At 33.2% G+C, this 13,384-nt stretch overlaps 1 protein-coding gene across 6 annotated transcripts in view; it reads right to left on the minus strand.

The window, feature by feature from the left end:
• Positions 1–883: 883 nt before the first annotated feature.
• The window catches only part of CSMD3 (CUB and Sushi multiple domains 3), a 631,749-nt gene continuing 619,248 nt past the window's right edge, over positions 884–13,384 (minus strand). For all 6 annotated transcript variants that reach the window (XM_065054280.1, XM_065054281.1, XM_065054284.1 and 3 more), the window contains 4 exons: positions 9,314–9,426; positions 7,176–7,263; positions 5,400–5,535; positions 884–4,060 (listed from right to left, as the gene is read on the minus strand). In XM_065054280.1, coding sequence (XP_064910352.1) covers positions 3,901–4,060; positions 5,400–5,535; positions 7,176–7,263; positions 9,314–9,426 — 497 coding nt within the window. In that variant the 3' untranslated portion in view covers positions 884–3,900. The remainder of the gene's footprint in view (positions 4,061–5,399; positions 5,536–7,175; positions 7,264–9,313; positions 9,427–13,384) is intronic.

The following is a 13,384-nucleotide window of genomic DNA, read 5'->3' on the forward strand; positions in this document are numbered from 1 at the left end:
TAATTTTAGAAAAAAATATGACTATTTCACGACACTTCAGCCAAATGTATTAATGCGTGGAGATGTAATATATGCTTTTAAGGCCTAGAAATGAAAAGTTGTCTTGTACCTCGATTAATAGTTTAATGACTTGGCTATAGACTCACATTCTCAATAGCTCTCTATAAGAAGCTATACAATTTGCAGCTATTATATTATTTCATTGACAAGAACCGCTTCTTGTACTGTTGTCAAGGAATTCCTTCAAGATAAGATGTCTACATATTAATGTCAGCTCTGTTTGACAAACAAAAGTAAAATCAGACATTTTTAGCTCCATATTATGATGGTCTAGTTGTTCTGAGTAGTTCTACTAGAACTGCTGTAGTACTTTGGTGAGTGTAGGTGATACCATATAATTTCTGGCTTCCAGTAACCAACCTTAATCTTGAAAGGACTCATAGAGTTGCATAACAATCTCTGTGTTCCCTCACATTTTCTCTGTGTAGTCTGTTCTTGGTTCTTGGAGGACAAAACAGTCTAATTCATTTCAGCTATCTTCCTAAGAAAAACAAAAAACAGTGAGTAGACTGTGCTAACCAACCACAACTGAGCGATGGAACCTTGAAATTCCATATGCTGCAGTGAAAATGAACCACTCTGCTACTAGAAAACTGAACAGTTCACATACAAAAAAATTATGAGTCAAAGAGCTCAGGAACTACAGCAAAAAAACAAACAAACAAACAAACAACCCCATCCCCCAAAAAACACAAAAGACCCAGATAAACCTAACTCAAGCAAAAAAAAAAAAAAAATCCCAGTGTATTAGGAATAATTCATACAATGAAGTCAGTATAATTCTTGAGAAGTGCAAAATGGATGCTAGCTTACACATTAACAATTGTTGAACAAATTAAATGTAAGTTTTATTTACTTTTATACATTACAACATGTAATGCATAAACCAAAATAGGAAGAGCTTAACTTCAGGTTCTAGGTTGCATATGAAAGTTTGGCCACTGTGAAACAAGGCTTTTGTTTTCTTTTCAGGATTAACCAATTTGCTCTAGAACTCTCTCCCTCTCTCCAAAAAAAAAGCATTAGTGCATGATCCTCACAATATCATTTTTACAGTGACTCTTTGTTTCTCTTTCCAATGTATTTAACAACAGAGTCTTCAGTGGGTCTAAAGGGTAACATGGATCTAAAGACTCCTTTTCAGTTTATATAGAGCATCAAATTCACAAAAGAATATTGGACTTCTTTTTTTTTTTTTCCCCCCCTAGTTATCCTATGAATAACATTTTAGATCAAGATTGTCATTCACTTTCCATGCTTGTAAGCAAAAGCAGTAGTTAAAAAGCAGTTTTAATATCATAACAAAATGATTAAGATCTTCTCTTCCTGTTAAATGCCATTGAAACATTTTTTGTTTAATGCCAAAAAATACTGTATGCACTGTTACTACTTCTTAATATGTAGACCCTGCACATTTCTGTAAAAAGGTAGCAAAATTAATGTGCACAGTAGGCTGTCTGCAACCTTGAGGAGGGCTAAGTTTGTTGTGTTTTTTCGTTTTTGTTTGTTAGGTTTTGTTTGTTTGTTTGTTGGGGTTTTTTTGTGTGTGTGTGTTTTTTTCTTTTCTCTTAAAGAGGTATTTCTGTGTTTTGCACTGGGTTGACTAGTACATGCCTTTTTTTAAAAAAAATCTGCTTCTTTAAGTCAAACAGAAAATTCATTTTAGTAAGTGGAGAATTTTACACATTGTGTTCATTGGTCATTTTTGAAAGTAATCTAAGTTTTGCTACTTCACCTAAAATCACAGAAATATTCAGAAAAAGTAACATGAGTTTAAGACCCACAAAAATACTAAAATTTAATTATTAATTTAGTTATTTTCTCGTCTTCACAACTGAGATGTATTTAAAGCACATCTTCCAAAGAAGAAAGAAGGTTAGAAAAAGCAATTGTCCATTTTTATTTTGTTTACATTGCACTGAAAATTTACATCATACTTTTACAAATCCTTTTTCATAAAAATATACTTCTTTACAAAAGTGTATGCATTAATATAAGAGGAGTAGCCAGTTGCAGAAGAAACATTTTAAACTATCTCAAATGTATTAACCTTAACATTAATGAATGAATCATAGTTATTGCAGTCATTTGAATAAACAGGAATAAATAACAACCAATGGTATAAAATATAAAACAGCATCCTTCTAGTAGAATACAGTTTGACAGAGTTGTATGAATATTCAAAACAAAGTGTTGTAAAATGGTTTATAAGAAATTCATCAAACATTATAGAAATCCAAGCAGCAATCCTGGGTACAATGATTTTTGGTAGGCACTCTCTATTACGGTAATAAAAAGTTTAGATTTTCACAGAATAATTAATGTCTGAAAGGGAAAACAACAGATAATTCACACTGGCTAACATACAGCATTTGTGAATCATGCTATGAATGGAAGACAATGACCTACATCAAATAAATTAGTGAGTTGCCACTTTATAATTCTGACATGAAATAATTGTAAAACTAAAAATTAAATTTCCTTAGAAGTGATTTTGGAATATCTAAAACTTGTATTTGAGGGCTGTGGAATCTGAATTGTCCCTACAATGAATGGATTGTCCCTAATAAAATCATGGCTTTATATATATATTTGTAATAGTTTTGTTTTCATTGCACTATTATAATATATTCAATTTTAAATCATTAACTGTAAGGATTTGTTTCCATAAAGTATGGAATATATATATAAAATAGATGTGAAAATGCAATATTTCCAAAGTATTACTTCCTCTTGACTTGTAACTCTAATCCAAAGTTAATTGAACGCTGTTAAAATCTATGAACTTCAATGGGATTTTGCCATGCTTTGTACATGCATTTTGACAAAATGCTGAAGGAATAAACTGATGTGATATGGTCTAGATATTACTAGCATGGATTGAAAAGTGGACTTTTAAACTTTTGATATACGGATTTGACTACTAATGTTACTGTAAACTGTATTTTTAAAATGGAAATATAATTATCTTTTCACACTAGAAAAAAAAACACAAAACATAAGATGGTTACTCTTTTGAATGGTCTTCAACATTAAGGAACACAACCCTGTGACAAAGCTCAATTCCTACTAACTTCTTGATTGTAAAATTTGTCTAGTTGTATGGCTGACAAAATTAATGTAGAAACATTGTCATCTGTGGGTATTGTTAACCAAAATTGAGAAAAGGAGCTTGACTTGGGACATGAAAAGGAAGGAAGATGTGAATCAGAGAAGGAAACATTTTAATTTTTCTTCTGAGATGTGAAAAGATTAAGTTATAATTGCTGATTTCTAAGTACTTAAATAATTAACTGTTCTGAGGAAAATAAAGTAGTAAATGGGCTGAATAAATGAATAAAAGGTACAAACTCAGAAGTTGTACCATATGACTGTTAAAGAGAAGTCAGTGACCTATAGTTTTCCATAAGTATAGCTCTTATTTTCTACCTATATCTTTTTTTTTTTTTAACCCAGTCCCTCTATTATAGTTTTTATAAAGCACAGAAATACTGATAATGGATGCTCCTCCAATATATGCAAATATGTTTTATGTTTTAGAATAACCTCCTTTTTAAAAAAAGCAAATAAACAATGAATAGCACTCATGGAGTGCAGCATTTTATTTTTTTTTTGTAACTCTCCATGGTATACATGAAGAAGAATTCTGATCCAGTTTATGAAAAACAAAATCAAAACAAAATAATCACAACCAATTCTTTTCTATCATCCTCAGGAAAAGGTGACCCAGTATATCCTGAAAAGTGTGCTTTAATTTTTTTTTTTTTTTTTCAATCAGTGAACTGTGTGTACACTTTGTTTTGTGTCATTTTCAGACTTTGAAGACATATCATTACCGCATTATACCATTGTGCAAACAGTGTTCAAGTTGGGGTCAAATCGTACTGCTTTCCCTTCCACATTCTTTGCATTTGTGTCATACATGGGGTTTTCAAAAGCAGCTTGTCCATTATTATTTTCATGTACAGAGCATCCTGTATACTGTGTTTTAGGTGCAGTCCTGTAGAAGAAAAACAAAGCATTTGTAACTGCAGTTTTCATAACTGATGATGTGGTTTAAGAATCTGAACAGAATTTATCTCCCAGTTCTAAGTATGGGAGCTAAACACAACATCTCAATTTTTTTTTTTTTACATAGCTGTGTTAAGAATTAATACTCTCTTTAACAAGGTTTAAAGGAATTACTGATTCATTTAAAATATGTTCAGTTACAAACTTAGTTAACAACCTGAGAAGAGGTAGGTATTTCCACTTGGATGATCAGATGATAAATACTTGAGAGTACAAAAAAATCTTGTAAAGATGCAATAATTCCTCAGCCAGATGATTGAGATTTTCCTCAGATTTCCTCAATAGGTTTATCAATAATGAATATATAGCTGAAACACTTTCTTTTTTCACTGAATAATTTCATTCACTTGAAAATGTTTCATCTATATTGTTACGCAAAATGTATACTGTATAAATCAATATAAGAAATAAAGACACGTGCTTATACCATATAGGTAATAGCAAATGTATTAAAAAAAATTACCCAAACATTTTTTTGTATTCTGAAACAGCTCAAAAACAACTGGTACCATTTAATAATGATGGTACCTGTTTTAAACTGGTGTTATATTACAACTATTATTGTCAGGTTACTAGACATTAATTACCATTTTAACAGCTAGTAGGCAATTAATTGTCTTGTCATTAAGGTGATTAAATTTTCTTTAGTCATTTAATGCTTTAAAGCTATACAAAAAATTACTTGACACTATATCCAAAGAAGTAATACTGGTCTCAATAACATGAACAAAACTGTTGAGCTTAGACTAATGAAATTGAGAAGACTGGTGGCTGCTTAACATAATTGCATATGAACTAATAATTTCAGATACAGAAACAGTTCCATAACGAACTTTCTCAATTACATAATACTTGCATATACCTGCAAGCCAAGAAACAAAATAGGCATTAAAATAATTTACTCAATATATGACTCATAATTCTGTCACATGTAAAAAAAAGTAATACAGGAAATCTACTGTAAAGACATACAAAGTCTGTTAATTATATTATTTCCCATATGCCAATAATTTATAGCATCCATTTTGTTAACATAAAGAGAGAAATTTATAACGTTTTAAAGAGGTAGGAATGAAAGCGTAGCACAGTACAGTAAACTGATCTCTCAGCCGTTATGCAAGACCTTAACAGAGGTAGGAAGAACTGTTTACATGCGTGTCTTGCAAACATTTTGTGATTTTTCAGAAAGCTTTATTTACATAACAAAGATTGAAGGCAATAAAACCACTAAGTCATACAGGAATTACATATACGTAATTTGTACTTACTTTTGTTTATAAAGGTAAAAGCCAAAACCAGCAAATATAAGGGCAAAGAAAGGCACAAGGATAGCAATGGCCACTGAACTACTATTTGTACCATGTGGTTGATTAGAAGAATTTGAACCCTCAGATATGTTAAGACCTAAAAAAGAATAATAAGAAACAAACAAACAAACAAGAAATATAAGTATCCATCACTCATGACACATACTACTCTATAAACTTCAAAATTCAGTAACACCCTGTGATTGGGTCACCATAATGTGTTCAGCTGTATATATATAGCTGTAAGTTGAGACTCCCTGGAAAGTAAAGGCACTGTGGTATACCATATTCTGACTAATAAGTGGATGCAAAATGTCGGGAGAACAATACATATACTCTGGTACAGTCAATATATTACTGCATAATTCTGTATGGGATTCAAGTTTTGGATGTTATTAATACATATTTAGTACTGTATTACAAAACATTGAATTTATAATGATACATATGTTAGGCTGATTATATTACTAAATATATTTTTATATTTCAGAAATTAATAAATACTGCACGTACAAAAAACATTATTTCAAGGAAAGGATGATAGAGTGAAAGAGGTAGAAAAAATTATGAAGAGCTAAAGCAAGGTATTGATGAAAAAACAATAGTACAATCTGCTACATTGCTGAGGAACACATCATCTAGACTATCTACACAGACAAGATATACACATTTTTAATGTGAGGAAAGGAATACCAATGCAGTTTCAAAGTTAATTTTTAAGCTTTGAACTGGATCTTTTAAGAATTATGTAGGTCATAATATTTTTTTTTACTTTCTCCATCTTACAAGGTAAAATATAGAAATTCAAGAAGTAAACAAACAGACAGAAAAACAAAAATATAATCAATATACTAAAATACAGAAAAAGAAATTAAATGTGAGAAAAATTGTATGGAAATAGCAATCAAAATATTTTGTTTCAGATAAACTATTTTTGTGTTCGTGTGCATAAAACAATAAAGTGGTAAACATACTAAACAAAATGTTTTCAATTACTGTAAATCTCTTCATAACTGTATTATTGACTATATTAACTACTATTACTTTTTTTTATAGAATTTAGGAATCAGGATCTCAAGCTGTTCATTCCACTGTGACTTGGAACTATGAAAAAGAAAAAAATTGCATTTATCTCATACATTCAGCAACAAATCCTTCCAGCACGTGGAAGAATTAAAAAATTTCCCGGTTTTCCTGAAACCAGACTGTTACCAGAGATGTCTTCTCCAAGAAAGGGTAAATAAAGGCTGTTAGTTTAGTGTAGAACTGAATGTATAGAACCAAGAACTCAATTTTTAGAAAATAAATGCTTATCAGGTGAGTAACATTTTGTTAAGAGTAACATAAAGATTTACTTGCAAATATTTAGCAGTTTCAGTTTTCTACCAAATGTTTCGGTGAAAAGTGTTTTCAGCACCATGAGCAAGAGATCAGTTTAGCAGACCGTTCTATAACATGGGTTTTCTGAACAGTTATTAAGATGTGAAACTACATGAATATTACACATATTCATAGGAAAACATTGTTCAAAACATTACAAATGTATAGCTATACTAAGCAGTGCGTTGCAAAGTACCTCTAAGTCCTTGCAACTTCTGACAAAACATTATTTGTAAGTACTATTAATACTTAAATGAGACTTTACATATATGAATATCTCAATATCTTATCAAATGTCAATACTGATAACGTCCTGCAGATACCCTTATACTACTGGACATAGAATTTGCTGAATACCTAATCTTTGAAGTCCAAATTGTCCATAATCTTTACCCTGGATGAATCCTTGAAAAACATACGTTGCTCCATCAGGTTCAGCAGAAACCTGTAAAGAAAAAGTATTCTGAATTAAAAGGGGAAAAGTTTGTTGCAAGTATCTGTTTGGAAGAGAAATAATCCTAATAAGCTTGATTCATATTTGTTATTCCACATTAAAAAGAGTTACTTTTTTTTTTTTTCCTCCCCTTCAGAAATATAACTTTCAAAGAAAAGACAGAACTGTGTAAGGTACAATTTAGACCTGTAGGTTATGGTTATATATACTATGTTATGCCACCTTTAACTATCATTTTTTTAAAAACAACAGAACTTAAAGTTTCTGGCAATTGAAGATGTCAGCATCTGACATATTTCATAATTATGGGATTTGTTTGGGAAGTAGATGGCAAAACTTATATTGCAGATAAGGATGCAAGTATTGAGGTTATAATAATTACTTTGAATAAAAAAGACCTCACATTCAATTGACAGTTCGTTTGTTCTTGCTTAGTGCTTATCCCTATAATTACTTAATTATACAGCTCTTCACCAGAAGAATGTTGAATGAGGCTTTGGTACAAGAGAAAAATATGCTAGTATAACCTAAAATACTTGAGGGAGGGAAGAAAGGATTGTAATTCTATGAATGTCTCCCTTATTAAGGTAAGTACATTCTAAACTAACACACTGTATTCAAATTTACAGTTTCTTGCTTCCCAGGGTAGATATTAAGTTTAAATTTGGTGGCCCTGAGGAAAGTTCCTTCAAGATTTTCCCTTAAGATTCCCTTTCTCAAGGCAACAGTATGTCTTCAGCAATGACCTGAAGCTATGTTTTCACAGAAGAAAGGGTGCATTTCTCAGGTGAACTTCTTACTTTTTCTTACTTTGCGGCAAAGTAGCCTGCTATTGCAAAAAAAAAAAAAAAAAAAAAAAAAAAAATCAAATAAAACCACGATGTAAATAGCATATGTAAGGACTGTACTGTGTACTTTTGTACATTTAGAAGTCTGAAAGCAAATTTATTGCTTTTACCATGTCTTTTTTTCACCTCAGGATCATGCTCATTAAACCTGAAGTTTGGACAAACCAAGGGAGTTAAGCCATTTTGCAGTATCTAATCTGTAATATAGGGGGTTTGTTTTGGTTTTGCAGCTTTTTAAAAATTATTATATTTGCAGTGCCACAAGTTATGCAAGTATAAATTTATGCATACACTTCAGTGTACACCTCTTCTCTTCTTTTGGCATGTGCATCCATACTGGTGTCCCTATAGTACTTTAGCAGCAGGTGAAACATAAGTAAACAGACAGATTAGTTGAAAAAAGAGATGGTGTAATACAGCTTTATGAGGGTTCATCATCATCCAATTAGTGTTAGGGCCTTTCTTTTCTGAAAAAAATCCACTTTCCTGTCTAGCACATAAAGCATCTCAGGCCCCCAGCACACTCAGCTTTTTCCAGCCTTAGCATTATATTGGGTGATGTTTGCTTTTCCTGTCTGTTCTCTGAAGAGATTTCCTTTTCATGGTTTAAACACATCCCAGCCACCTGGGCTGCTGCTTCTTTTTTCCCCTCTTCTTCACCTTCTCCTCTCAGATATGTGCTCTCTTCTTCTCCATTTTAAAGAATAAGCCCAGCCCCAGAACCCCCAAGGGGCTTAATGTTTAATTGCAACAATCTGTTTTGCTTTCTCCAAATATGTAACAGTTCAGCTTTCTCATGGTGTTTCTAAAAATATCACCAAAAAGTAAAACATGACTGCCAGCCTCAAGATAAAAATTCCTATTATATTAGTATCATATATTATAATGTTATTAAAAGTTGATAGTATATTATTATAATGATAAAATTTCTCAATATATTAGAAGAAAATTCAAAGAGAAGTAAGAGAAAGACTTCTGTGTTAACATGCATTATAATTGTCCCTACACAGTATGACTATTCTCATATATTCGCTCAGACTGGTCTCCTGCACCTTACAATGAAATTTTCATTTCATTTAATGAATTGGCATTGATAACAAGTTCCCATTTGATATGTCTCAGGATTTTTTGAGTGTAGAACACCAGCATGATTTCAAACAAAGAAATCTCTTTTGTAGAAGAAATATACTCACAAAACCATCCATAGCCCATTTTTCCTCTTTCAACTTGCTCACAGAAGTATGGGAGGGTGCTTTAATGAGATATATGTGCAGCATTAGCCGAGCTTCCTGGCTTTTATACACTCCTGTAGAATATAATTTTAAAAATTTTTATTTGTGTTGAGTAGATAAATACTTTCATCTTTAAGAATAAACATTTAATCTCTTGCTTTGAAAAGGGAAAGCAGGAAGAATAGGTAGCATTGTTACCCACATTTTAGCTAAAGTAATATGCATACTTTTGTGAAATTATTTCAATTATTATAGTATTTCAATAGAAACCATTATTAGCTTAGCTTGTAGAGAGGACAGAAGGGAAACTATACACACAGCTATTACTTAACAGTTATGGTAACAAGCCTTATATAAAGCAAACATTGACAGTAATCTGATTTTAGATGGAAAATCCTGTTCTGAGTCAGGCAGAGTGTATTTGAACCTCACATCCCCACTTTCAGTATTTGTAATTTAGTCATGAGGTAAAGAAGGTGATAATAAGAACAACAACATCTAAACTCTTTTCCAAAACCTGGTGCTAAATTAAAAAATTCTAAATTTGAAAATATCTCAAAAAAATGAATTGTTCTTCATCAGTCAATAATACAACACAGTCTCTTCCAGACAAGACTTGTATGTAACCTTATTTACATTGTAGGCATAATTAATTGACTTATTTTCAGTTCTGAAAAAAAAAAAAAAAAAAAATAGAAACAAAATAACCTTAGTTGTTAATTTGAAGAATGAAAATAAAATAGTATGATATGCTTAGTGATTACAGAGACAATGGTGAATAATGAAAATATAATAAAGACTTCCCCCACCACACATTTTTAACCATTGTTATCAATTAATGTTTTAAACTTCAGATTTTAAATAGGAGACCTCTCTAGTATGATCATTTCCTTGTAACAGAGCATGGAAATTACTATTCATTTCATATGAAATCTTCTATTTGTAGAACCACACAAGGTTATATTGCACTTTATATGAACAAAAGCCAGTGATGGCTAAAACTTTAACAGAAACAGAATTAAAACCAAAACCAAGAAAAAGGAAGAAAACCCTCAAAGAATTATACTTCTACTTGCAGAATATTCCACTACAATGAAATAAAAATTCACTGATTTATTGACCCAATACATCACAGAACAAACTTCATGCTGTAAACATTAAACATTGTGGCTGTAAACTTAAACATTGGCTTTCATCCCTCCCTTTTTATTTATTTATTTTTTTAATTTTTACTGACTAAAAAATGTGGGTGACTTCAGACTAGACTTAGTATCTGCTAATTATGCATGAACTAAACTAGACCTCTTTTTATTAACTGAAAACTCCAGCAACACTGAAGTACCCTTAATTTTGGTCACTTCCCATTTTCATGTTCATCCAAATTCTGTGATGTGAACACTAACTGAAGACAGCACTGAGATGTAGGAGAAGGTACTGCTTGTCTGTATGGGGACTGTGTGGCGAGGTTTTGGCAGTGGAGAGACAGCAGGGGTGGCTTCTGTGATGAAATGCCAGAAGCTTCCCACATGTCCAACTGAGACAAAGGCAGCCGGCTCCTGCCACTGGCCAAGGCTGAGCCAATCGGCAACAGGGCTAGCACCGCTGGGATAACGTATTTAAGAAGACGGGGAGAGCAAAACTATGCAACACCACCAGCAGTCAGCAGAAAGGAGTGACAATATGTGAGAGAAACAGCTCTACAGACACCAAGGTCAGAGAAGGAGGAGGGACAGGAGGTGCTCCAGGCACCAGAGCAGAGATTCCCCTGCAGCCCATGGTGCTGATCATGTTGAAGCTGGCTGTCCCCCTGCAGCCCATGGAGGTCCACACTGGACCAATTAGATGCCTGAATGAGGCTATGACCTCATGTATTTCTCATAACTCTACTCTCATTTGATTGGCACTAAATTAATTAATTTCTCCAAGTCAAGTCCATTTTGCCTGTAATGGTAATTGGTGAGTGATCTGTCCCTGTTCTTATCTCCTCCCGCAAGCCTTTCATCCTATTTTTCTTCCTTTGTCCAGTTCAAGAGATGGAGTGATAGAGTGTATGGGTGAGCACCTGGTGTGCAACCAAAGTCAACACGCGACACTATCCAGTGAAAAAGTGTAACTAAGGCTGCACAAAAACACTAGTGGAAGGAAGGAAGGAAGGAAGGAAATACCCTGATACTTAGTGCTCATTGCATCTTAAGGCAGAGAGGGAAGAAACACTGGCACAAACTAGCATTTTAATATTGGACTGCAGTGCTGCAAAGATATGATCTGGAGGACAGCAGATTTTTCAGACTAAGAGTTTTATGTACATGGTCAGAAGAACGTGGTGTATGATGGTTTTGTTTTAAAATGAGTTTCAGAGAAGCAAAAGCATGATCACATTTGTCTTGCTGGCTGCTAATCTGAGAAAAGCAAATACTTATAAAACAGAAATAGATTACATGCCCAGATATATCTCCACTAAGAGAAGACATTTAATTTTATCCTCTCTCTTTGTTTATTCACTCTAGATTCTCACTACAGACTGTGGTGAGATGGTGTCTCAGAAGTTCAGTTCGTGTTAAGATGCAAACCTCCTAGCTCTTTTCAGAAGCTGTAGTAAGAGACAGGGCAACACAGCTCCTGTTTCTCATTTGCATGCCTAAATTCACAGAACAAAAGCCTTCTTTACATTGAGGATAGGTGATTGCCCTATAGGAGATGTCATTATATATAAATCACCTCTGAGCTAACAAGTAGACTTACTTTCATGTTAATGCTGCATCTAGGTAAGATAGGGTTTATTTTCTTGTCTTCAGGACTGCGTTAACATTATCACATAGTGTTTGCTCACTTCACGAGCTTGGATAGTGCACATCTAAAAATCATTTGGAACTTGGGGAAAAAAAAAAATCAATGACGTCTGCCATGTCTCTTACAAATGTACAGTATGAAATACTTGCACGAGGCTGAGGGCAGTCACTGAGGGCTGTGGTGTGTGTACATGGGCATAAACATGGGTTATGTACTCTCAGACAAGACCATAGAGAAAAATTATCCCACAAGCCAAGAAGCCACTGTTGTCTGGTAATTTGTAATGGTGGATTCACAAGCATTTCTTGGTGAAAGGTCAATGTACTTCTTCAGAGCTGGAAACTGGTATCCCAGTGTACAAGAGACTGTTTAATCTGAGTCAAACAATTTAAAGCTGTACCTTTCTCTTCTCTTAATCCCAATGATAGCATTGCTATTGTCACTAATTCTAAAATGATCAAAAGAACATGCACGGTTCTATCCTGTGACAGACATGTATGCTATTATATAATTACAGCAAGCACAGGTGTCAAAAAAAAAAAAAAAGCAAAAAAAAAAGATGCAGCAAATGGTGGAATGCAAAACAGTAAGTGCTGCATGGGGAGAGAACGACCCTTCATTTCAGAAACCGACAAATTGAGTATAGGAGAAATCAGCTTCTTGGCATCTAAATGTCTTTTTTGATCCACCCCTACATCCCTGGCCTTAAGAAACTGTTTCAATATACAGGATCTCAGTTTGGTATCTGCAAAACAGGGAAGAAAATAATATTAATTATCTGCTGATGTTGTAATACCTGTGTGTAGAGCAAAAGAAATGGGCATTTGTAATCACTTTTGTGTCCAGTTGAGGGAATCTTTTTATTTCAAGTAGTTTGGGTGAGAAATTACAGCTTTTACTTTTGCTAATCCTAAAAATATGAAATACTACTTCTGTCATACCTAACAGTCTCATGGAAATTACATGGTTGAAACTAAATAGATATCATATGATAGAATAAATTCACACACACAGTCAAGACAAGCACAGTTACCATTCAGAAAATATTTTAAGAAACACTCAGTCCATCTATGGCTTCTCAGGTGTGACTCTTCAAAGGACACCTACAAAATACCTTCAACAGACAAACCTAGTGAAAAAAATTCACCACTCTACCAGATGCTAGAAACTAAGAGCTCAGCAGACACGGATCCTTTGGTCCATTACATGCTTTCCATAGACCACCTCTCCCAGAGACATATG

The sequence above is a fragment of the Columba livia genome, chromosome 2 (genome assembly GCF_036013475.1).
Source record: "Columba livia isolate bColLiv1 breed racing homer chromosome 2, bColLiv1.pat.W.v2, whole genome shotgun sequence".
Taxonomy (NCBI): domain Eukaryota; kingdom Metazoa; phylum Chordata; class Aves; order Columbiformes; family Columbidae; genus Columba; species Columba livia.